The sequence below is a fragment of the Notolepis coatsorum genome (assembly GCF_963971535.1).
Source record: "Notolepis coatsorum genome assembly, chromosome: 11".
NCBI classification, from domain to species: Eukaryota; Metazoa; Chordata; class Actinopteri; order Aulopiformes; family Paralepididae; genus Notolepis; species Notolepis coatsorum.
The window spans coordinates 78,216,980-78,240,498 of record NC_140175.1 but is presented as its reverse complement, the minus strand read 5'-3'; the positions used below and the strand labels follow the sequence as shown (position 1 = coordinate 78,240,498).

At 41.8% G+C, this 23,519-nt stretch overlaps 1 protein-coding gene across 1 annotated transcript; it reads left to right on the top strand.

Annotated features, from left to right (window-relative positions):
• The first annotated feature begins 1,792 nt into the window (after positions 1 to 1,792).
• chchd10 (coiled-coil-helix-coiled-coil-helix domain containing 10) lies at positions 1,793 to 21,043 on the top strand. The gene is made up of 4 exons (XM_084324524.1): positions 1,793 to 1,994; positions 3,485 to 3,701; positions 11,208 to 11,355; positions 20,795 to 21,043. The coding sequence occupies exons 1-4, from the start codon at positions 1,951 to 1,953 to the stop codon at positions 20,812 to 20,814; spliced, it is 429 nt and encodes a 142-aa protein (XP_084180650.1). The 5' UTR covers positions 1,793 to 1,950; the 3' UTR covers positions 20,815 to 21,043.
• Positions 21,044 to 23,519: the final 2,476 nt, after the last annotated feature.

The window sequence follows — 23,519 nt, the reverse complement described above, 5'->3', positions numbered from 1 at the left end:
CCACTCGCTAAAGTACTCGTCTTTGCATAATAATAGCTTGGGTCGTCCCCTCAGCCGAGGTGTGTGTTAAAATACGTCATCACATACGGTATAAAGAGAGATAAGATAAGACATTCAGTGCTATGTCCGACTCCTACCTGCGTGCATTCTTGCCCTGCAAGGGCCAAGTACCCACTCGCTAAAGTACTTGTCTTTGCATAATAATAGCTCGGGTCGTCAGCCTAGGTGTGTGTTAAAATACGTCAAACATATTGTTTACACTGTCTTTCTTCTATTATAACCCTCCCAAATCATATTCAGAAAGTATCACAGAGACTTCTATTGACCAAGGAATTAGTTATTATTTCGCGGTTTATTCACATAACGTTATATTGTTTACACTGTCTTTCTTCTATTATAACCCTCCCAAATCATATTCAGAAAGTATCACAGAGACTTCTATTGACCAAGGAATTAGTTATTATTTCGCGGTTTATTCACATAACGTTATATTGTTTACACTGTCTTTCTTCTATTATAACCCTCCCAAATCATATTCAGAAAGTATCACAGAGACTTCTATTGACCAAGGAATTAGTTATTATTTCGCGGTTTATTCACATAACGTTATATTGTTTACACTGTCTTTCTTCTATTATAACCCTCCCAAATCATATTCAGAAAGTATCACAGAGACGTCTATTGACCAAGGAATTAGTTATTATTTCGCAGTTTATTCACATAACGTTATATTGTTTACACTGTCTTTCTTCTATTATAACCCTCCCAAATCATATTCAGAAAGGCACACACACAACATATTCCAGTTAACGGTATATTTTTTTAATGATTCGTTATGGCGTAATCAATACTTCCATGCGTATAAATTGCGTTCGCAACCTCCGTGTTTTGGGGGTAGTCATCAGAAACCTCGGATCCGGGATTCGCTCCCATCCGTCGGGCAAGAACTGTGGGTTTTCAGCCTCTCTCTCTGGAGCTTAACGGAGTTTCTGGAGGAGCTTGTCGCGGCTCATGCGCACGCTCAACCAATCAGAGAGGGGCTTCGCTCAACCAATCAGAGAGGGGTCTGCAGAAATAGAGTTCAACCAATCAGAGAGGGGTCTGCAGAAATGCGGCTACGGGCCCTAACCCCCCCCCCCCCCCCCCCCCCCCCCCCCATCGACGTCCCTCGCCACGCCCCCAAATCTGTCCCCGGCACACATTGAGAGAGAGTTACGCCAGTGTTGGGAAGTATTTCGACATGTAGGCCTATATGGGTATGATGAATTGAAAATCGGTGACAAGATGAAAGTCTTTCTCTGGTCTGCATCTCTTAATAATTGTGTATATATTGAACCGTACTGTATTGTACCCATTCTGCAATCTGTTAATAAAATGTTCAATCAATCAATCAATCAATCTCTTAGTGGTGTAGTAGTGTATCTTGTAGACCAGGCCCATTGCAAGTGATTGATTGATTGAAAACTTAATTTTGATTGAAAACTTAAAATTAACAGATTGTAGAATGGGTACGGCTCAATACACATTAAGGGGATGCAGACCACTTTCGTCTTGTTTACATCAGGGTCCCCCATTTTCAATTCAAGTTGCTGTACTCTGTCGTCTACTCTTTATATTATTGTGTGTGTATGTGTGTGCGTGCTGTTATTTATTAAAACATGATTGTATGGTGCTTTTATTTTTTATTTTAATCATTTTTAATATACTAAAAATGTGCGGCTACTCATTAACAACTCCATTGAATCGTCGCTCCATGGCAGGCGCATGCGCTCTGTCTGGAACAACTCACGCACACAAGGTCACCGGCACGTGTGATTCCAGCAGCAGTTCTTCTCAGCTGGAGCAGCAGACCGGCTTTACAGAAGAGCTCTTCATAGAAACAACGACAGCAAGCTATAACGTCAATAGAAAACACTTTTCTTTTTTGAAGCGTTTGTTTTCGTTTTAAAGATGTCGCGGGGAAGTCGCAGTCGTCACTCGGCTCCAGCAGCGAGGTAATATTGCTCATAAACACACAAGTTATTATTATACAACCCGCTCGGATGTCGGTGTTAACTGTCCTCGTTACATCATAGCGACGTGATACTAGTGTAATGATGACTTTCAGTAGCCTAATATATAGGTATATATTTGTGTAGACGGTTGTTGTGTATAAAGTAAGTAACTAAACTAGTTAGATAGTTGCATCATGCGCCACACATTAGTCCATGTAGGTATCTGTTACTGTTAGGTTTCGGCAAGGTCACTAGGTAAAGGGTCATACTTTATTTAAATTAACGTTATTCTACATGAAAATACCGTAGGCCTGTATCATTTTGTGTTCTGTGAAGCCTAGTTGTAAAAGCTACAGGAACTGTTCTGTGTCTTGAGGGGAGTAAGTTAGTAGTTGCCCTTGGAAGAACAGCCTCGAACAACTTCTGTGTTTATTTCAAGCTAGTGTACGAACTGTGCATTTTATTGAAGTCACAGACAGTTGTTAATGGCTGGGATTCTGAGGAGGGGGGGGGGTCCACAAACCTTACCTGAAAGGGTTAAAGAGATATTTGTTTATCTTTATTAACGCATGATGTGTCGTACTTTTACATGTAGGTCTATTCCATTCCACAGCTGGGGACCTGTGTGTGAGAAGGGCCTTATCACAATAAGCCACTACACTTTTAGGCTTTTTTATTTATTTATTTGTATTCCATTTATTTTTGGGCTTTATGTATTTTTCACCCATCCCAATTTAGTCATTATGCCAATTCCCTTCCTGGTCCACAAGGGTTGTTTGTTGTCACTTCTCTTCTCTAAAAGGACCATATGTCATACGATGAAAGCTTTAACGACAACATAACGTTGTTGTTTACTGGATGTGATGGCATACTGTTGACCTGGCTGCAACACGTTGGAAAGTAGCCATGCATATGTCACTCACCCTAATACCTTGATTAAGCCGAGGAGAGGACACAGACAGATTGTAAATAGTTATGAGTGTTGTATGTGCCTCCCTGTATTGTAAATAGTTCATATGTGTGTTGTCACTACTGTATGTATAATTGTAAATAAGTTAATTTATGTGTTGTAAATAAATATTGTTAATATGCAATCTGTTAATACAATTTTCATTCAATCAATCACAGTGCAGATTGATTGATTGAATCAAAATTGTATTAACAGATTGCAGAATGGGTACAATACAGTACGGCTCAATACACACAATTGTTAAGGGGATGCAGACCAGAGAAAGACTTTCGTCTTGTTTACATCAGGGTCCCCCATTTTCAATTCATAATGAATTGTAAGTAAGGGTGCAACTTGCTCCGTGCAATCCATTCTTTGTGGATCTAGCCCTGTGTGTGTTATCTCCTATCCATAGCCCCGCTCCATCCTATAAGTGTGTTTATCTTCTATCCATAGTCCTGCTCCATCCTATAGCCTACGTGTTTTATCTTCTATCCATAGCCCTGCTCCATCCTATAAGTGTGTTATCTTCTATCCATAGCCCTGCTCCATCCTATGCTCCTGCCGTGGCCCATCCACCCCCTGCTGCCCTGGCCCCCGCCCCGTCCCAGGGACCTGGCCTCATGGCCCAGATGGCCACCACTGCTGCTGGGGTGGCAGTTGGCTCTGCTGTGGGTCATGTCATGGGCAGTGCCCTCACTGGAGCATTTAGTGGGGGAAGCAGCAGCAGCTCTGAGCCAGCTAAGCCTGCATACCAGGTGAGTAGGACAGACCTGCAGGAGAGGCCAAAACGGTATTTCAGTCCCTCTTAAAGGAACAACCCATAATGTTGGCGTGTTCCTTTAACCTCTTAAGCCCGAGCGGTCCGGTGGTGGACCGCAAATGACATCACACCATAAATCCATCTCTACAGACTGTATGAATTAATGTTGTATTTTTTTTTTCAAATGTAGCCTAGAGTAAAGACCCTAACCCTGTCAAAACAGCAGTCAGCGTGTATATTTTCAGCAATATGTAATACACTTTGAACTACCCGTTTGAGATTTTATCCAGATTAAAGCTTGGATTTGATTTTCTGATCTGATCGGATATCAAAGTGATCCTAATCCTGTTTTTTGGTTTTGAACTACCCAAAATCCAGGATATGCTGGTATCGAGCCCAGCTCTGCGTTGCTTCCGGCTTGGCCGGCCGTCATACAGGCTCAATACAAAAGAAAGAAAAAAAACATTTAATCCGAGCGCGCTAGCCACGCTTTATCAGAGTGAAGCAACAATGAAACAAATGTAACGATTGTTTCGTTCATCGCATAGGCTATTTAATTTTAGCCTATTTTAATACAATTCAAAGTGTGCTTAGAGGGAATTATTTTCACAGGACATTATGACCGGAGAGATTTAAATATGTCGGACTTCAACAGATTTTCTCGGTAAAAAAACTGTAATTACCGGACAACGGAAACCCTGACACACACACACACACACACACACACACACACACACACACAAGAAAGGGAATGGCTTATAGGAGATATAGGAATATTTCAGCTAATGAAGTTAAATCAACTATCCAGTTCGTTTTTATAGTGTAACGTTTGGCTACTTGAGAGAGAGAGCGAGACGGACTCCTTTATGCGACGGAGAGATTCAGATACAATTTACAAGGCTTTGCTTCCCTTTGCGTAATTCACTCACAGCTTGGTCTGTCGTTGTGGTAGAGACATGATCATAATCAGGTTTTTATTATGTTCTGTAGCATAAAGACAGTGCGCATCAGGCATATAATAAAGACTTTGTTCCCCTTCGCGTAATTCACTCACAGCTCGGGCTGTCATTGTAGACATGATCATAAACCAAGCTCCGAGTCAATCAGAGCTTCCTACGCTGAGATATGGTCACTTTTCCACACCTACCACTACCGGTGAATGCGTCATGCCTCCACGGATTCCCGGAGGTATTATGCGTTGCGCGAAAGTTACCATAGCGTAGGAAGCTCTGATCGACTCTGGGCTTGGTTTTACATGTTCGGGAGACTCATGTGTCTCAATCCGGTGATTTACGATGCAGCTATTGCCATTATACAAAAGTAACTGTACTTACAGTAGATTTCATTCACGGTCTTTGCTGCCCTATATCTACTAAATCCAGATTGAACTCTGCCATTGGAAAGAGGAAATCTGTGCCAATCCATAGATGTATCCATAATAAGGTCATTTATAGGCCTGATATTCTATATTCATATTGCATGTGTCCGGATGGCAAAATTCTGTACTGTATCTACAAAAACCTGTGTAAATGATCTGCCCTTTGTTCATTTGCTTAGCTTTTTACACTTGATCTCAATAAGGTGCTGAATGTGCTCAGTGGCATATTTCTGCTTTTGGTCAATGTTAGCATGGTGTTATTCCCCGTATTCATTACAATTTACTCAAGCATAGTAACAGACACAATATTTCTGACACTGTGAATACATTCCCTGAGGTCCATAGATGTCAGATAGAATAACATGCAAATGAACCTTGTAGAAGTGGAGCAATCTTCCATTTACTTTGGTATGTACTTTTAGGTGCATTTTCTGAAAATATGGGCATAACAGGTTAAGCACATCTTAACTGTTTGGACGCCAGACCCGATGATAGTCGGGTTATCTCGCCATGCGTTGAGCGTAGGGCTGGGCGATATAACGATAACGATTATTATCACGATATATTTAAATAATCGATATCGGGAAAAAAAAAAAACGGAAAAAAAATAATAGATCTTTATTTTTATTTTTTTGTGACCTGCAACCGGGCCGTTTTAAAACCAGAGACAGTGGACAGACTTGTCTTTCTTGCCTGCAACTTAAAGCAATGGCTTTGCTTGTCCAAATGACAATACTGACCAAATTGAGATGTATTTTTCTCTTGTCCATTTATTTTGTTTGCTTTCTAATTTAAAATACAGTTTGAAACCGTCTGTACCAGCGTTTCCGTTAGCCGGTAATTACCGGTATTCTCAAATTCTTCAAAATCTGTTGAAGTCCGACATATTTAATCTCTCCGGTCTTAATGTCCGGTGAAAATAATTCCCTGAGTCTAAGCACAATTTGATTATTTGAATTGTATTAAAATAGGCTAAAATTAAATAGCCTATGCGATGAACGAAACGATCATTACATTTGTTTCCTCGTTGCTTCTAATAATGACAACGACGTTGTCAGCGAGAGCTTAGTGCTGGGTGTGCGAACTTTTGTGAAGCTGCAGAGCCGGAGCAGCAGCAGCACAATGCAGTATTCCAGCAGTACTCCAATTCAGCCATTTTCAGCCAATGTTGGGTGGGGGGCGCTGCTGTGCGGTTCCCAGAAAAGAGCCAATAACAGCTGAATCAGCTGCTCTGCAGCGCCATACTCTTTGCAAATAAGTCGTTGCGAGGTGGAGAGAGTCGTCACGCAAACCACGATAATGTTGCCGTCTCTCTGCTTTCTCAGTTCTTCGCTTGATATAATTAATACAAATGTCCAATATAACGGATTTCGTTAGCTCATAAAAATGTGATTATAACAGACTGCTGTTTAGTGTCGGACCGACTGCCCACATACGCGGTCTATTTTATTTCAAGTCAGCAGCAGCACGGAGTATCGAGGGACTTATTTTATTTGGAATATATTAATGACTGTATACGCAAAAGTAGCCTAGTTTTAAGTAATAATATTATAAATCTACATGCCTTGAGGATGACATTCTTTATATAGCCTGCCTATCAATTGTTTTAAAGCTCAATAAACTATGACCGGAATTAATCTCATTTGTCCGGTAGATTGAAATCTTGCAGGTCACGGAGACCGGCAACAATTTTTTCTAACGGAAACCCTGGTCTGTACACAGTAGGCTATGTGTGCTAGCAGAGCTAGTCTCCAGCCGCGAGTCACGGTACACATGTGAGGTGGTTTGTCCACCAAAAAAGCGCCAAAAGATAGAAAAGAAACTAGCAGAGCCAGAACTGTTCAACTCCCCTGGAGCCACAGCCAGCAGAGAAGCCGGTTTACTTTCGCTTTCAAACCAGCTGCAGCCTGAGAACTGAGTGTGAGGGGATGTAACACTAAAGATGGCGACAACGACAAAGAATTGCTGCAAAAGAAACATAAATCTGTTGTTTAAAATGTTTAATTTTAAATCTTTTAACTTATAATAATATCGAATATTGAGTGATATGATATTGTTATCGATATCGTTATCGCGATATCATTTTTGGCCATATCGCCCAGCCCTAGTTGAGCGCCAGGACCCCGAAAACCCGAGTATAGTCGGGTTTTCATCGTTATTTCTTTTATTCGATATTTCCATTCATTACAGGGACACAGACTCGGGGTTAACATGGGGAATCATCCTGAGAATGCCAAATTGCACCCTTTGAAACATTATATTAAGGCCTCAGGCGGTCAGGGTGGGGGGTCAGACCTCCCAACACCATCACCCTGAGTATCGGGTCCCCCCAGGGCTGTGTCCTGAGCCCCCTGCTGTATTCACTCTACACACATGATTATGTGGCCAGGTTCAGCTCCAACTCCATAGTGAAGTTTGCGGACGACACAGTGGTGGTGGGGCTGATCTCTGACAACGACGAGAAGGCCTACCGGGAGGAGGTTGATGTACTGGCACGCTGCTGTCAGGACAACAGCCTGCTCCTGAACATTGGTAAAACCAAGGAGCTGATCGTGGATTTTAGGAGAACACAGCAGGGGGGACACACCACTGTGGATAAACAGGGCTACCGTGGACAGGGTGAGCAGCTTTAAGTACCTGGGGGTCCACATCTCAGAGGATCTGACATGGACAACACACATAGACTCAGTCGTAAAAAAGGCGAAGCAGCGCCTCTACCACCTGAGACAGTTAAGGAAGTTCAGAGTATCGGGGAATGAATGAATGAATGAATGAAAACTTTATTTAACAGATTGCAGAATGGGTACAATACAGTACGGCTCAATACACAATTGTTAAGGGGATGCAGACCTGAGAAAGACGTTTGACTTGTTTCCATCAGGGTCCCCCATTTTCAATTCATATAGAGCAGGGGTGGCCAACCAGTCAGAGACTAAGAGCCACAAAAAAATGACTGTGGTACCACAAAGAGCCACACCATATACCAGCGTTTCTCAACCTTTTTTTTCAGTCACGGCACCCTTCATGTGTTTATAGGTCTCACCCTCTGGCCTCTGAAGTTGCTAATGTCTTTTTTATTTGGGCCTCACAGGGTTAAAAGTACCCTGTGAGACCCACGGTTGCAAAATTACAAAATCACTTTTAGCCATTTAAAAAAATAATGTTTATTTAAATTTTTTTAAAGGAGAACTATTTTACTATTTCTTTCACTATTTGGGCACTTTTACACAATTCCTGTGAGTCTATGGAACACCTAGGTTTTTTTCAAAAAAAATGCATTGTTTTGTATTTCTAATCAAGTACTAAAAACCGCATTTTTCGACCTCAAGATCTTAAGCCGTTTTGAGGCTGGGCTCCAACCACTGTGTGGCCTGGTGCCAACTGCCACATCAACTGCCACATTATTATGCAGCTGAGAAATCTCTGACATCACAGATATGCACATTTTCAGATGACTCAGTTCAGTGAGGGTGAATATTGTGAGAGGAGAATTGGAAGAATTCGCCAATATGAGAATTAGAGACATATATCCTATTAATATAAGTCCACATAGCTAAGAAACAATGGTAAACACTGAAAAAAGCCATTTATAAGATAGTTCCCCTTTAAGCACATGTATAGTCAATTGGTCCTGTTGTTCAGCCTCACAATGCTATTTGATAGTAAATGTGTTTATATGTCCCACCCTCTGGCCTCTGAAGTTGCTCATTTCTTTTTAATTTGGGCCTCACACGGTTAACCTCTTAAGCCCGAGATATACAGTAAAAGTGTATATTTTCAGCATTATGTTTGTTTACCAATTATTTTAACTGTTATTACTTAGTGAAATATAAGATTATAGAAATCTCAGGGCATTGAGTCGGAAACCGGCGCATATTGACAGGAGGAAGTGGCACAGCCAAAAGTGAGTGTAGTCTTTTGAAGGAAGAGACTCAGGGCTTTCAAATTTCGAAAAACTACCCTACCCAGCTCACACCAGCCCCTGTCAATCATCTGACTTCTGGATTTACTTTTTAATTTCTCTTATTTTTTGGGATTATCTCCCACAAACCTGAACGTTATTGCCATAAAACAGAACGCAGTTAGTTTCTCTACCTTTCTGTGAACGTCTTGCAAAAAACGGTGTTGCAATATGATGAAGAATGGTGGAGAAATTTACATTATAAAAAAGATGGCAGAATTCAGTACTGTATCTACAAAACCTTCTGTTTAATCATCTTCCCTTTATTCATTTGCTTAGATTTTTCAGGTCTGGTCAATTTTAGCATGGTGTTATTTACAGTCAAAGATAATTTTTTTTTTAAATAGAATTGATATTCTCCTTTGGTTCATTACAATTGACTCAAGCCTAGTAACAGACACACTATTTCTGACACTGATCCATATATGTCCCTAGATTCAGATACCAAGAACATGCAAATGGACCATTTAAAAAAAAATTGTAAATGTTTATTCTACGTCCTTATGGAATGAGTGACATAAAAAAAAAAAAAAAAATTTATGGATGGAAGAGCCGCACATTGACGGGCAAAGAGCCGCATGCGGCTCGCGAGCCGCGGGTTGGCCACCCCTGATATAGAGTATAGAGATACTCCAGTCCTTCTACTCCGGAGCTGTAGAGAGCATCTTGACTGGAAACATCACTGCCTGGTATGGAAACAGCAAGGCACAGGACAAGAAGGCCCTACAGAGAGTGGTGCGCTCAAATGCCTCCGATGCATCTGTTGTGGTGGATTATGTTGGCGACAAGATGGACACCGGTACTTGGACTCGCGATCAGACAATTGGAATATTCTTTTTGGGGTACCACCTAGTGAAGGTAAGGATTAAATTATATCAATCCTGCTTTGATCCAACCATGATTTCACCTCGATCGCAACCTGTGTGTGTGTAACTTTACTCCACAACGTATGCCGTTGGTGACGATCAAAGCATCAAAAAACGAAAAAATGAAACATAATACCTATTATATATATTTGATTTTGAAATACCGGTAGTAGCGTGTCCAGGCGAGAAACGGCAACACTTTTAGTGAAATTCACGTTTTGCTGCATATCGTCGTTTTCTGGGATTAGACAGGATCACTCTAAAACTATACTCATATTCACCACGGTATAACATGCGAACGCATTGACAAACATTTATTCTTTTTCACATATTGAACGATAGGTGTCAAATGGCCATAGTATTGTATCCATAGCTATAATATAGAATATATATATAGCCCTGCAAACACCGCCACTTATTCCTATCTTTTAGAGCGTTGGCGTGGTAGGAACAAAGATGCTCTAGGCTTCCGGCACTGATTGAGTTAAGTAAAACGTTTAACACACCAAGTACAACTGGTTTAGATTTAACACAACTAGTATATGTTCTGAATACAAAATGTAGTATCCGAAACTTGTTGATGCCGTAAGCTTCAGACGCTCTCAGTCTTTGAATCCTCCCGTTCCATATCCACGCACAAGAAAAGCACCGACCACGAAGTAGTATCAACTATTTAATGTCCAACTCGGGTTTACACGTTCTTGTTTCCTAATTATATATAGAGCAGCGAGATTAACAAAGTTTATCCAGAGAGAGGTCTAAAAACTGTCTGGCTCCACTCTCTCATCACTTGGCCTGACCACCGGTAAAATATGCGTTGTTTTCTTTCTAAACCAAAAGCTGTCACCTTGCCGCAGCTGACAGTAATCAATGACATCACCGTTATCCTGTCAAACTAAAAGTCCCTCGGCCTATCAGCCAAATATCCTGTAAGAAACAAACTAACAACAAAGAAAACATTTTAACTTCTATAATAATAATATCCGTCTATTTATCCTATGAAATACAAGGCCAAAATGCTTTTCTATTAACTGCTATTAACTGAAATTACTCTTAATTACCAGACTAGGCATTTAGGCACCTACACATAAACTTATACTTTCATAAAATGTACTCGGGTATATATATTTATTTTTACTTGGGACCCTGCGCTCTGACCTCTTTGAAGAAATGCGTACTATTTGTATCTAGGAGGGATATGCATAAATAAAGAGATCAATTGCCTTGTGTAAATTTAAATAACCTTGTTTAAACTGAAAATAAAAGTAATCTTTTTCTTCCCTCCTGCCATTCCAGGAGGCTCCCAGACCGGGCCCTGCCCCCGCCCAGCCTAGCCCCTGTCACTTTGAGGTGCGACAGTTCCTGGACTGCGCCACCACCCAGGCCGACCTCGGCATGTGTGAGGGTTTCAACGAAGCACTCAAACAGTGCAAGTTCTCTCACGGTAAGCCTGTGGTAAATGCCTGGTACCACCACATCACAAGGGCCATATGGTCAGTAACTGAACATTGTGAATCCTTAGACGTTGCAACCAACACTTAATGAAGTCTCTATGAATTTCTGATTAAACACCATTCCAACATGGTCATCAAGAGAAAGGAGAATTTTTTAGAGTCTGGAGGGAGGGGGGAGAGTGGAGGAGGAGGGGATAGAAGGGAGGAGAGAGTGGCGGAGGGGGGATAGAAGGGAGGAGAGAGTGGAGGGGGGGATAGAAGGGAGGAGAGAGTGGAGGGGGGGATAGAAGGGAGGAGGGGGGGAGAGAGTGGAGGAGGGGGGAGAGAAGGGAGGAGGGGGGAGAGAAGGGAGGAGGGGGGGAGAAGGTTGAGGAGAGGGAGAGGGGTGGAGAGAAGAAGTCAAGTTTATTTAAATCACATTTCATGCAGATTCAAGTTGCTTTACATAAAATAGATAAAGAAATAAGAAATACATATGTCACAATGCTTTGAAAAAGCCATTGTCTAGTAGTTCATTAAATCACAATGCTTATGAAAAACCATTGTCCACGATGTTAAACTTTACAGCATAAAAAAAAGTATAATATTTTTTAAAGACTAAAAAAAAGATATATATCACAGTATAACAGTATGTTCTGTCTAAATGTTTAATGTTGAGCGATTTGCAGTGTCACATTTCCCTCGGGATAATAAAAGTATTTCTATTCTATTCTATTCTATAAAAGGCATACAAACAAATTTCAGTGATTTTAGCTGAAGTTATAAAGCAGCCAGGTTTGGGGCAGATCTAAGCTCCTCCGGGAGTTTATTCCAGCCATGTGTGGCTTAATAACGGATTGTAGCTTCACCGTTTTTAGTTCTGATCCTAGGGACAGTTAGCAGACCAGACCCTGATGACCGTAGGAGTCTAGAGGGTTCATACTGTGGAAGCAGATCAGCTATGTATTTTGGACCAAGGCCATTAAGTGATTTATAGACAAACAACAGTATTTTGAAGTCTATTCTATAACACACTGATAACCAATGCAGAGATGTGAGAACCGATGTAATATGTTCAGCTTTCTTAGTCCTTAGTACAGAGGTATATATGGGTAGATTTTAGGGATGAGGCCAAATCAGAATATGAATTCAGGAAAGCACAGATAATGAGATGGACACAAATATTTCTATTACAGATACATTTTTTTGTTATGAGCTCCATTGACACAGCACGCTTCCGCCTAGGTGCACCATCTATTCTCCGTCAAAAATGACCTGTAGGACTGCCCTATTATATCAGTAATAATATTTTTTAAGTAGTGTGTCAAATGAGAGAAAGAAAGGCAGTTTTCTCTAGTATCTCCATGAGAGGAAAGTCTCCCCTACATTTTCAAAAGCCTAGAGAAAGCTTGTCTTAACCTAGTCTTAAATTGTCATCATGAGTTATGCATGTGAAATTAATTATTTATCGCATGTGTGCTCCTTTGGAGACCTATTTCAGAACCAACCCGAGATGCACAGCACACTCATCTGTTACTACACTAAGAGCAGCCTTTACTTACGCCAATTCCAGGAATAGGATTTATAGATATAATTTATCTGTTAAAAAGTTGTCACAAGTTGTCCTGGTAAAGGGAGATACTGAATAAAAACGTGCATCGCAATGCTTTTATTCTTCAGACACAAACCGTTCCAAATATTATTGAATATATTTCCACTACTCCAAATCAAGAAAAACCCGAATGACTAAGTATTAAAGGAGCTCCCGTCCTATACGGAGCTACTGAGAAATCTTGATCCCTTAGTTAAGACTGGCTGACGCGCCGTTATATTCCTGGTCTCATACCAAAAACAGTCCTTGTCCCAATGACACAATGCAGGCAGCTTACTGGGAAAATGGTGTTTATTTTCCCTCACCGTCAAACAGGATGTCTTCATAAACTGATAAATAATAATGAACACAATAACTAATTGCCTACAAACATTTCGACCTGAGACCTGCGTCGTGCGTGCGGTCAAAAAACCATTGCCCTTTTCCGGGTCAAAACTCCTCCTCCTACAGGTTTACCTGTCGCTTAAATAAAAGAAGCGCCACCCCCTGGTCACATAAATCCACTGCACATTAACTCCATTTTGGCCGTTACACGCCGGCCCCTAATTGTTAAGGCAGGCAGTCATAACAATTCAAAAAATAAACAAAACAAATAAGAGCCAAAACATGTTCTACATTTTCATGAACCAAACACAGTTGTCACTGGCCTTACAATGGTGCTACTTGTTCGTCTGGAAAGACCTCCAGAACCCTGTCAAGTGGCCAGGACCCACGAAGAGCTGAAGAGTCCATGACGACTACAATATCTCCAGCTGCCAATTCTACTCATGTCCCAGAGAAAGCACAGAAAATCACTGCCTTCCTCAGCGACCTTCACTTGGCGGAACATGGCTTGAATGTCACCCATGAATGCCACCGGTTCCTCTCTGAAGCGAGTTAGCACTCCTGGCTCCTCCTCCTTTCCTGGTTCTTCGACTTCCTGTTCCTCCTCCTTTCCTGTTTCCTTCATCCACCCCTGTGTTGGTAAAAGGTGGTAGGTCGGGAAGGATTCTGTCTGCTGGAAGACCCGCCATCTTTTGCTCCACTGCACTGTCACTGTAGTGTTTGCAAAAGCTGCATCCAGCGATGATCTTCTCAGCTGCATGGGCGTTGGTGATCCAACATTTCTTCCTCACTTTGGACATTGTGTGAGTCCTTCCAAAAGGTAATTTCAAGCAGTACCTCTCCTCCTGAAGCACTGCTGAACTTTCCAATTTGTCCAGATGGCTTAGGTCTTCTCTGGACACTTCCTTCTCCTTCACAGCTACTTCTTTGAAGTCGTGTTTGTCCTGATCAGCCAGCATTTCTTCCCGTCTGCACACAGAGATCCTGTTCACTGTAGCAGAGGGACACTCTGACTCCACAACACCACCGTTTCCATTCAGTGGACCATTAACGACCCATCCCAGCACTGTCCTTATAGCATACGGGCCATTCCCGTGACTGTTGATGACCTCCCAAGGTTCCAATATCTTGGGAGTGTTGGTTCCAATCAACAGGTCGACATTTGCTTTTAGGCGTGGGATGTGTACGTTGGACAAATATGACCATTTCGACAGTTCTTCAGGTGTCACCATGTTCTCAGCCGTGACTGGCATTTTCTTCTGCGTGAGAACTTCCTGAAGAACATAAAAGTCATCGCTGTCCAAACCAGCTACCTCCAACCCAGTCAAGGAGTAAGCTGGAATCCCTGTCTCTTGCCCCATGGTGCTCAGTAGGAAGGTGGTTCCTCTGCCTGTGATATTCAGCCTCTGCATTAGGCGTTCAGAGCAGAATGTGGCTGAGCTACCAGGGTCTAAGAAGGCGTATGTTTGTACTATGTTCCCGTTTGCTGCTTTCACATTCACAGGGAGAATGGCTAATACACACCGGTCCTTACCGGCCCCTGTATGTCCACATGTTTGCAGTGAAGTTGGTTGCTGTAACTGTTCTGGAGAAAATGGTTGCCTTTTGATGTGAAGCAGGGTGGGGTGAGTTTGACCACAGACTTTGCATACCAAGCGCCTTTCGCAGTCTCTGCTCATGTGACCAACACATAAGCATGCAAAGCAAACTCCCTTTTCCCTCAGAAAGTACATTTTCTCCTTGTGCCTTTTCTCCTGCAGTTGTTTGCACTCCTCCAACGAGTGACTGCGAGCACAGCAAAGGCATCCAGCTCTCCTAGCATTCACTGTACCTGGTGTTGGTGATGTCAGCTCCTTGGCTCTCTCAGATATTACTGTGGTGGCGACAATGTTTCTTTTCACTCTGTTGGGATATGATTCAAACCTGGTGAGAGATGTTGTGCCAACCACACCAGAATTTGGATCCTGTATGTCACCAAACAGAGGGTCAGAAAGAAGGCTAACATGTCGCTCCACAAACCTGATCATATCACCGAAGTGAGCTCTTTCCTGTGTATTTTCCATTATGCCATGAGCCGTACTCCTCCATTGCTCCCTCATCTTGAATGGCAATTTTGATATAATGGCCCTCATGTTGACAGGCATGTCCAACTCCTGCATGTACTGAAGCTCCTCCATTGCAGCAGCCACGCAAGAATAAGGAGTAGGCTTGAAGTGCCTTGACATCCTCAGATTTTATTGTTTGCCATGCCAAGGCCTTTTGCATGTAGGCACTTCCTATTTTGTACTGGTTTCCAAAGTGTTCTTTAAGAAGACCCTTTGCCACTGCGTAACCACGCTCAGGAGCCATATGCTGGCAGCTACGCACCAATTCCTGTGGCTGTCGTCTTGTGAACTGCTCCAGATAATACAAAGCATCAGCGTCTGTTGCCTTTTCCTCCACTCCTTGTTCAAATGCTTTGATGAATGTTCTGTATTGGAGAGGGTCACCTTCAAATGTTGGGATATTTCGTGGTGGCAGAGACCTGGAATGCTGTTGCTGCACCCAGGGACCGAAACTAAAGCCCGCCGCCCGCCAGGGGCGCTCTGTTTTTACCTTTGGCGCTTGACACTTAGAGGGCTGCCCGCCGTGTGGCGTGTAGACGTGTAGTTCATAATGATACTCTTGTGCGAGTACATATTATAGCAGCGCTCGTCTTTTTTTTCTCCGCCGCGAGATCGTTAAAAAACTACAAGTCCCACATTGCACTCAAGTCAACGGTCCAATCACAGTAGAGTGACGTCGCTGGTTTCATGAGAAAAAAAGCAAATGACCAATCGGAAGCTCTTAATTTGGCTTGTTTACTTCCTGAAACGCCACCATTGTCGTATGCGGGCAGTCTGCTCTAGCCAGCTACCGTTACTGTTTAAACAATGACCCAGTCAACTATTCACTTTTAGTTTAATACATGACGAGGCATTGTCTAACGGTATCTAGCTGGCTAGCTACTGATAGCTGCTGATATCAACAAATGCTCCAGCAATAGTCGACTCGAGTGCACAATACCTCCGTTCCCTCGTTAGCTAGCTTAGCTAGCTCACCATCTGTCCCAGTAAACTAAATAGTCTTAACGTTATCTACCGGGCTAGCAGTAGCTACAGATAGCTCCTGATATCAATGTCTTATAACATTGATTGAATGCGTATTCTAGCTGAGGGCATGTTGAATGTGATTTGACAATAGAACCGTAACGTTATAAATAGGGTCCAGCTGCATTGCCGGAGAATCCTTGCATGCTGAATGTAGGGTCTAGCTGAATATAGGGTCTAGCTGCAGGGCCGGAGAATCCTTGCTGGAGCTGGAGGCTACTCAAGTATACACACAGACAGTGGAGCTGTTTGCAGATAGCAAGCATTTTGACTTATTGCGTGGTGGCGATGTCTCACAGATAATACAACTACAAGTATGATTATATAATATATATTTTATTTAAAAAAAAACTTTTATATAAAATATATATATTTTTTTAATCAAAAAAATTTTGGCAGGTAAGAAATATGCTTGGCGGGTAGACTCTTCCCATCTACCCGCCACTGGCCGGTGAGTCAAAAAGTTAATTTCGCTCCCTGGCTGCACCAGAGCAGCAGTTATCTCATTTTGCCTCTCCATGATGGTAAGCATGTTTGCAGGTTGGTTTGAATTGATTTGAACATTGTCAGTTGTTCCCATTCTGCTTTCCTGTTCCTTGTGGTTGTGATTATATTGGCGGTTAGCAGCAGTGCTATGCCATTGACCACGTTCCTTTGGTCTCACATCCACAGGCTTGTTTGGTGGTATTGACAATTGTGTCAATTTACTTCGTTGTGTTAATGTCCCAGGTTGGTATTCTCTTGCAACAGGATTTAAGACCTTGTGGTGTTCCTTTTCAAAATAGGAACTCATTGCATTTGAAGGTGCACGAGATGAACGTTTACTTGTGCAACACGGCCAACCTTGCAGTGCTTGCAGCCAATTCAGTGTCCACCTCCAGTTGTTCCTTTTTTCTTTTCAACTGTAGTTCCTGCTCCTCCAAAGCATGTTTTTCTTTTAGAGAATCAGCACAAGCGAGAAGCGCAGCTCTATCGGCTTCAGCTAAGATCCTGGCAGATGACCTGCTACTTGTTTTTGAATATTTGCTCACAATGTTTGACACACTGTCATTTGGAGCAATACCATCATCCATTAAATGCAAATCACCTTCAGTTGTTTTACCATCATTTTCATCATGTACATCTGTTATTTCTTCAATATTTGAAACCCACAGTTTTGCATTTGAAATACACTCATTGATTGACAACATTTTTGCTTTAAACCAGTTGTCTTGTTCTTCTTTTTCATCATGTAACGTATAACCCAACAGATTGTCATGTATGCATTTCGCCTCATAACACACCCGATTCAAATCTGTAAGAGCATTCTCTACTTTTTCCTTCTCATTATTTAACATGAAACCAAGAATTGAATCTTTTATCTTGGCTGCCATGTTAAATTTACGTTTTCTGCTGGCATCCAATTTGCCACAATGTTCTGCAACAGCCTTGGCAGTCATTTTAACGACACGTTTCCCAGTGACGTCACCGCTAACAGCGGAGCGCGCTGTTGTCTCCATGGAAACGTTTGACGCCGGTTTGCGCGTGGCCATGTTATTAGATAGTCTGAATTAAAACGAGACAGCTGGTGACGAGTCGCGCAACATAGTTAATACAAAAAGGTCTGCGTAGTCAAGTCTTATTCCTCTTCAGCAACCATGGATTTACGCTCAACCCCAAGTTATGTGTGCACACAATTTTTACATGGCCATGTATTTATATAGCGCTTTACTCCTACCTCCTTGCGTTGGATACCATGTTGTCGCTCACGAATCAGTACTCGCGGTCCAGTACTGTTCCTCAGCCAAACTTCGGGTCAGCACCGGTGTCTTCCTCGTCCACAAACGGCTGCAGGCGGATCCGCGATGCAGCAGCAACAGTAGAATCCCTCTTCCTCCACACAACAGCAGCAGCTCCTCGCCTTCCTCCGGTGGAGATTCTCCGACGTCCCCTTAACGCAGCGAATCTTCCCCAGTCTCAAAGCAAGAGTCCAAACTGGTGCGGGTTTTTTGACTAATATTAAAGGAGCTCCCGTCCTATACGGAGCTACTGAGAAATCTTGATCCCTTAGTTAAGACTGGCTGACGCGCCGTTATATTCCTGGTCTCATACCAAAAACAGTCCTTGTCCCAATGACACAATGCAGGCAGCTTACTGGGAAAATGGTGTTTATTTTCCCTCACCGTCAAACAGGATGTCTTCATAAACTGATAAATAATAATGAACACAATAACTAATTGCCTACAAACATTTCGACCTGAGACCTGCGTCGTGCGTGCGGTCAAAAAACCATTGCCCTTTTCCGGGTCAAAACTCCTCCTACAGGTTTACCTGTCGCTTAAATAAAAGAAGCGCCACCCCCTGGTCACATAAATCCACTGCACATTAACTCCATTTTGGCCGTTACACTAAGTATCTTTTGAAGACGGACATGATCGTCATGTCAGTTTAACACTTTGATCACCATGGGTTAAATTCATAATTTACCATCCCTCGCCAGCTCTATTTGTCTATGGAGAAGTTCCCCTTCTTTGCAGGGCTATAACTTTTTAAATTCTATTGCTACATTGCCATTATTATGGCCCATTCAATGTCCTATATGTATTGTTCAGGGTGTAGCAACGTTAAACTTTTTCATTCACATATTCATACTAAAATATGGTCTAAAGTATAAGTATGTTTTTATTGTTTTCTGCAGCTTTCTTCAGAACGTGATTTATAGCCCTAAATGCATTATATTGATGATGAAATACAGTTTGGTAGCGATTGGCGCGAGATGAAAAATTTCAACTGGACGTACTTCTAGAATGATCTACGTATGATCTGATGATGACCGGATGGGCGGGGGATCGTTTATAATTCCGTGGGCAACGTTAGATGATTCATCCAGAGTGGGTCATATGTTCATCATAGCAGTTTATATTGAACACGTTAGAATATAACGCTGAATCTTACCGTATGTTCCTCGCGCCGTTGGACGATCAGCGTGGAGTAGACCGTTTTCGATTATGGGATGTAGAAATGCCCGATCCATTTCCAGGTTGTATAATAGTATATACGTCCAAATAACGTTGTTTATTGAGTTAGGGCGAGCGATCTATTATCCAGTGTTTCAAGATGGAGTCGCGGGAGCTATAGAGAGTGGCCGGACCACATTTGCATGAGTACTACTGGTTCAAAGGTTAATATCCGGTTGGCGATCTGCCGATCGGCCACCAGATGGCGCTCTTGAACCGCTAGAGAGTTGAGAGGAGATCACACTTGTGTCTCAGGGCCCCGGAAAGGAAATATGATTTCGATGACAGATTTCGGCGTTTTCGGTGGTTAAAGTGTTAAATATCAGACACGGAAAACTACGTTATTGGAACTGGCAGTATCCACTCGTCCTTCCTCATGTATGGAAAATAGCCCACAAATGTAATATTTAGGCTATTTATCTACACTATTTCTTATGTATGAATAATTTGTTAGATGAGTCTTTACAAACAAAATCTTGAACATGGGCCAATTTGTAGATGAGACGTGAGAATTTTTTTTTGCATTCATTCAAGTATCATGTTTAAATGTACAGTATATTATTACAGTTATGTAATACTGTTTTTTCAATTTCTTATTGTTCAATGTCCCCCAGTTAAAGGGGGGGGGGGTCAACGTCAGACAGTTCATAAAACTTAGTCTAGTTCAAAATAATAAAGAGCACAAGTACAGATGACAAGTACAGTATGAATATATATTCATTAATTATATTTCAATCTTAAAATCAATGTGATGCTTTGAAGGCACAACAATTGCATTTCCAATGAATATTAGGTTAGAAAATATTTGCTGGATTTAATATGAATTCTTCATTTAATGTTAATTTGATTACATCTGTTCCCATCTTGTATTGTACAATAATTGTTGCACCAAAAATATCTGCTATAAACCACGGCCATTTCCGATTACAGATAATTTTGCTGGTTGAACAGATAGATAATGACGTCTCCGCACACCCCTAGTAGATGCGTGTGTACACGCACGCGCACACACGCACGCACGCACGCACCACACCACACCACACCACACATGCACACACACCTACACACACACAAGTAGATATATTTTTCTAGATTCTTTATTCGTATTTTTATATACCCAAGAACAATGTTATTTTATTTTAAGTTGTCTTTAGGGTCTCCTTTCTTGATTTTAATTGTTTTTCTAAATGTACATGTTGTACTGTAAAAGAAAATTGATAAACATACTATTGGGGGAAATATGTTTAAGTGGAAATCAGAGTCAAATTTTCTCTCTTTCACAAGAAAGCATCTGTACCTAAGATTATAAACATGTAGTATTTGTCCTATTCTAGAACATCATCTTCTATGATATGTGGTATGTTGACCTTGTCTTTTGTGTTTTCTTTAGGTGTGACATCACTGGTGTGAAGGACGGGGTGCTGGAAGTCGTATAACAAACACAATTCAACAACGTAGACACAAGACACACTCACAGACAGACAGGACACTGTCACATGAATAAAACGCAACACTATCCTAGTCAGTAAAGATTCTGGTTGTTTTTGATGATTGATTGCTGTGAAATGTTCAAATGTATGCTGCTCGAAAGGTTTTTGGTAATGTGATAATTTAATTAAATCGCTGCTATTAACTTTCAGCTTACGTCTGTTTTATTTATGACTTTATCTCTGCCATGTAGCCATATCCATGAGCCTCATTAATTCACTGTGTTCAATAAGGACAAACCGGTTTACATATACACGAGTATGTGTGTAGTGCTGCCCTTTTCAACACTATCCTTTCAAATTGAGGTACATAATACTTCTTAACTAGTAATTTACCATGTCTATACTACTATACCAATACTACTCCAATAATATTGTTATGACATGTCTACTACTATGCACTCAGTTAACACTGCTAGAACAATACCACTGACCCCTGTGTACCCCTCCTGCTGACATTGCCCACAAATTGTAAGGCACTTTGGATAAAAGCATCGGGGGCGGTCAGGTGGCGTAACGGAGATTGCGTTCGTCACCAAACCCCGGAGCGGCTAGATTCGCCTGTTCGAATCCAGCTCACAGCTCCGGGGGTTGTCACCAGCTTGGCTGGCCATTCACACTAATACAATTGGCAGTATTGGAGGGTGGGAGAAGCTGGCGGGGTGGGTCTGGGTCGTTTTAAACAGCGACTCCTACAGTTCGGTCGGGGCGCCTGCTAAGCGCGGATAGGACTTGAGTGGGAGAATCCGCGCTGCCAGGTGAAAAGAAGCGGTTGATTGGCTGGACGTGTGTCGGAGGAAGCATGTGATAGCCTCCACTCTCCCAGACCGACTGTGGGGGGTAAGTGCGCAGCGACCAGGAAGGGGATTGGGAATTGGCATAACGACTAACATTGGGATGGGAGAAAATCGGAGGAAAATGGAGGGGGAAAAAGATTAAAAAATTAAATAAAAAAAAAAGCATCAGGATTTCATTTAGCTTATTTAAGGCAATATGCCCTTTCATTTGTAATATTGCTACAGCCCTGGCCTAGGGGAGCCTGGGCCCCAACATGTTCAAGTGCCCCCACTCTTCCAAATCCCAAGGAAAGCCATGAAACCATAACCAAGGTCAAAATAGCGGTTTATAATTTGTTTTGTTTGTTTTCTTAACACTTTGAGTGCCAGCAGGGGGCGCACGATTTAGCGCTTGAGTGCCGGCGCTGTAGTCAATGGGAGGGCGAGCACATTTGCGAACGCATAAACTATATCTTAAATTATGGCTATGTGTCTAATACGCCCGTCGCTTATCAATGACTTGTTTCCAGTCAACATTGTCGAAACGGATAGTTTTTTAATCGGTACATTTCCGTTTTATACCATTTTGAAAAACGCTTGTTTTTTTTTACTTCCAGAAAAAAATTGTGATTCTGCAGGGATCGCGCTTTAGTGGAATACACAAAACACGTAATTTTTCTGCCTATTTATGAATCGTTTTCAAATAAACGCTAGATTATCGATAGTATATGTGTACTTATGCACGCTCGAGAAGCGGGCTGAAAAATCAATTATCTTATTTCCTGATGAGCACACACACACTCACACACATATGGGACACGTTGGGTGAAAAAAACTCTGATTATCCCAAGACTGGTAAAATAGATTCATTAGCTCAGATCAGATGTTCTCAAAAGATTATTCCAATTCCTGATTGCCATTACAAAAATCGATCGCGTTTATTGATCCAACGCTGGGTACTGGAAACGCATATTCCACGCTGTTCTGCGGCTCGGCAATGAATGGGATCGTCTCCGGTTACATGCCTGACAAGTAAAATGTGGATTCCGGACTCTTTTTTTTCCCATCCATTTCCTTCAGTCCAATCCAATGGGTGCAATACCATCCGGAGAGACAATAGGGGGCAGTATTTTCCCTGTTCGAGCTCAGATAGATCCCCACTGGTAACGTGAGGCTAGATTGATGAAAAATGAATGGAAATCGATAATAAAAAAAATAATGATTAAATAACGAGATTTCTCGTTCTTGGCACTCAACTTGGCATGAACTAACGAGATTTCCCGTGGCTGGCACTCAAAGTGTTAATGCTTTAGAGCAGAGCCCAACCAAAACAAGCATAACTTCCCTACGTCCCTAACAAGACAGAAACAGAAATACAAGATCTAACTCTTAAATAGAAGACATGAGAAAATATAGAGAAGAAAACCAGGCTTATCCTGCTCACTGGCTGCTACTTGGCAAGTTGAAGTGATAGACAAAGTTTGGTACAATTTCAAGAAATACTATTTACATACGTTTAAAGAGAAAAATACATACGCTATATACCCTTTAAGCACAGGTCACATAACATTACACAAACAGGCATGGATTACCAGCATCACTTAAGCATTACATCACGCGCAGGAGTGTGGTCGTTAGACCCCCCTAGGCATGCTCTAATTCTTATAACACACGACTACAAGTGGTGTAATGTCTTTTATACAATTGCCGAATTCATCCAACCTTATTGCTATACAATAAACACACATTAATTGAAGCATAATGGAGATTTATTCACAAAACCATCCCCAGAAAAAGTAGGTCAAAAAAAAAAATTGCCTCCGTGTCTAGAAGCAGCTGGGAGGTACAGTGT

What these genes read in the sequence shown, in the direction of transcription:
- chchd10 (XM_084324524.1), top strand. Translation starts at nt 1,951, where the DNA reads ATGTCGCGGGGAAGTCGCAGTCGTCACTCGGCTCCAGCAGCGAG. An exon ending in CACTCGGCTCCAGCAGCGAG is followed by an intron (nt 1,995 to 3,484) that starts GTAATATTGCTC and finishes TTCTATCCATAG; the next exon opens with CCCTGCTCCATCCTATGCTC. An exon ending in ACAGTGCAAGTTCTCTCACG is followed by an intron (nt 11,356 to 20,794) that starts GTAAGCCTGTGG and finishes TGTTTTCTTTAG; the next exon opens with GTGTGACATCACTGGTGTGA.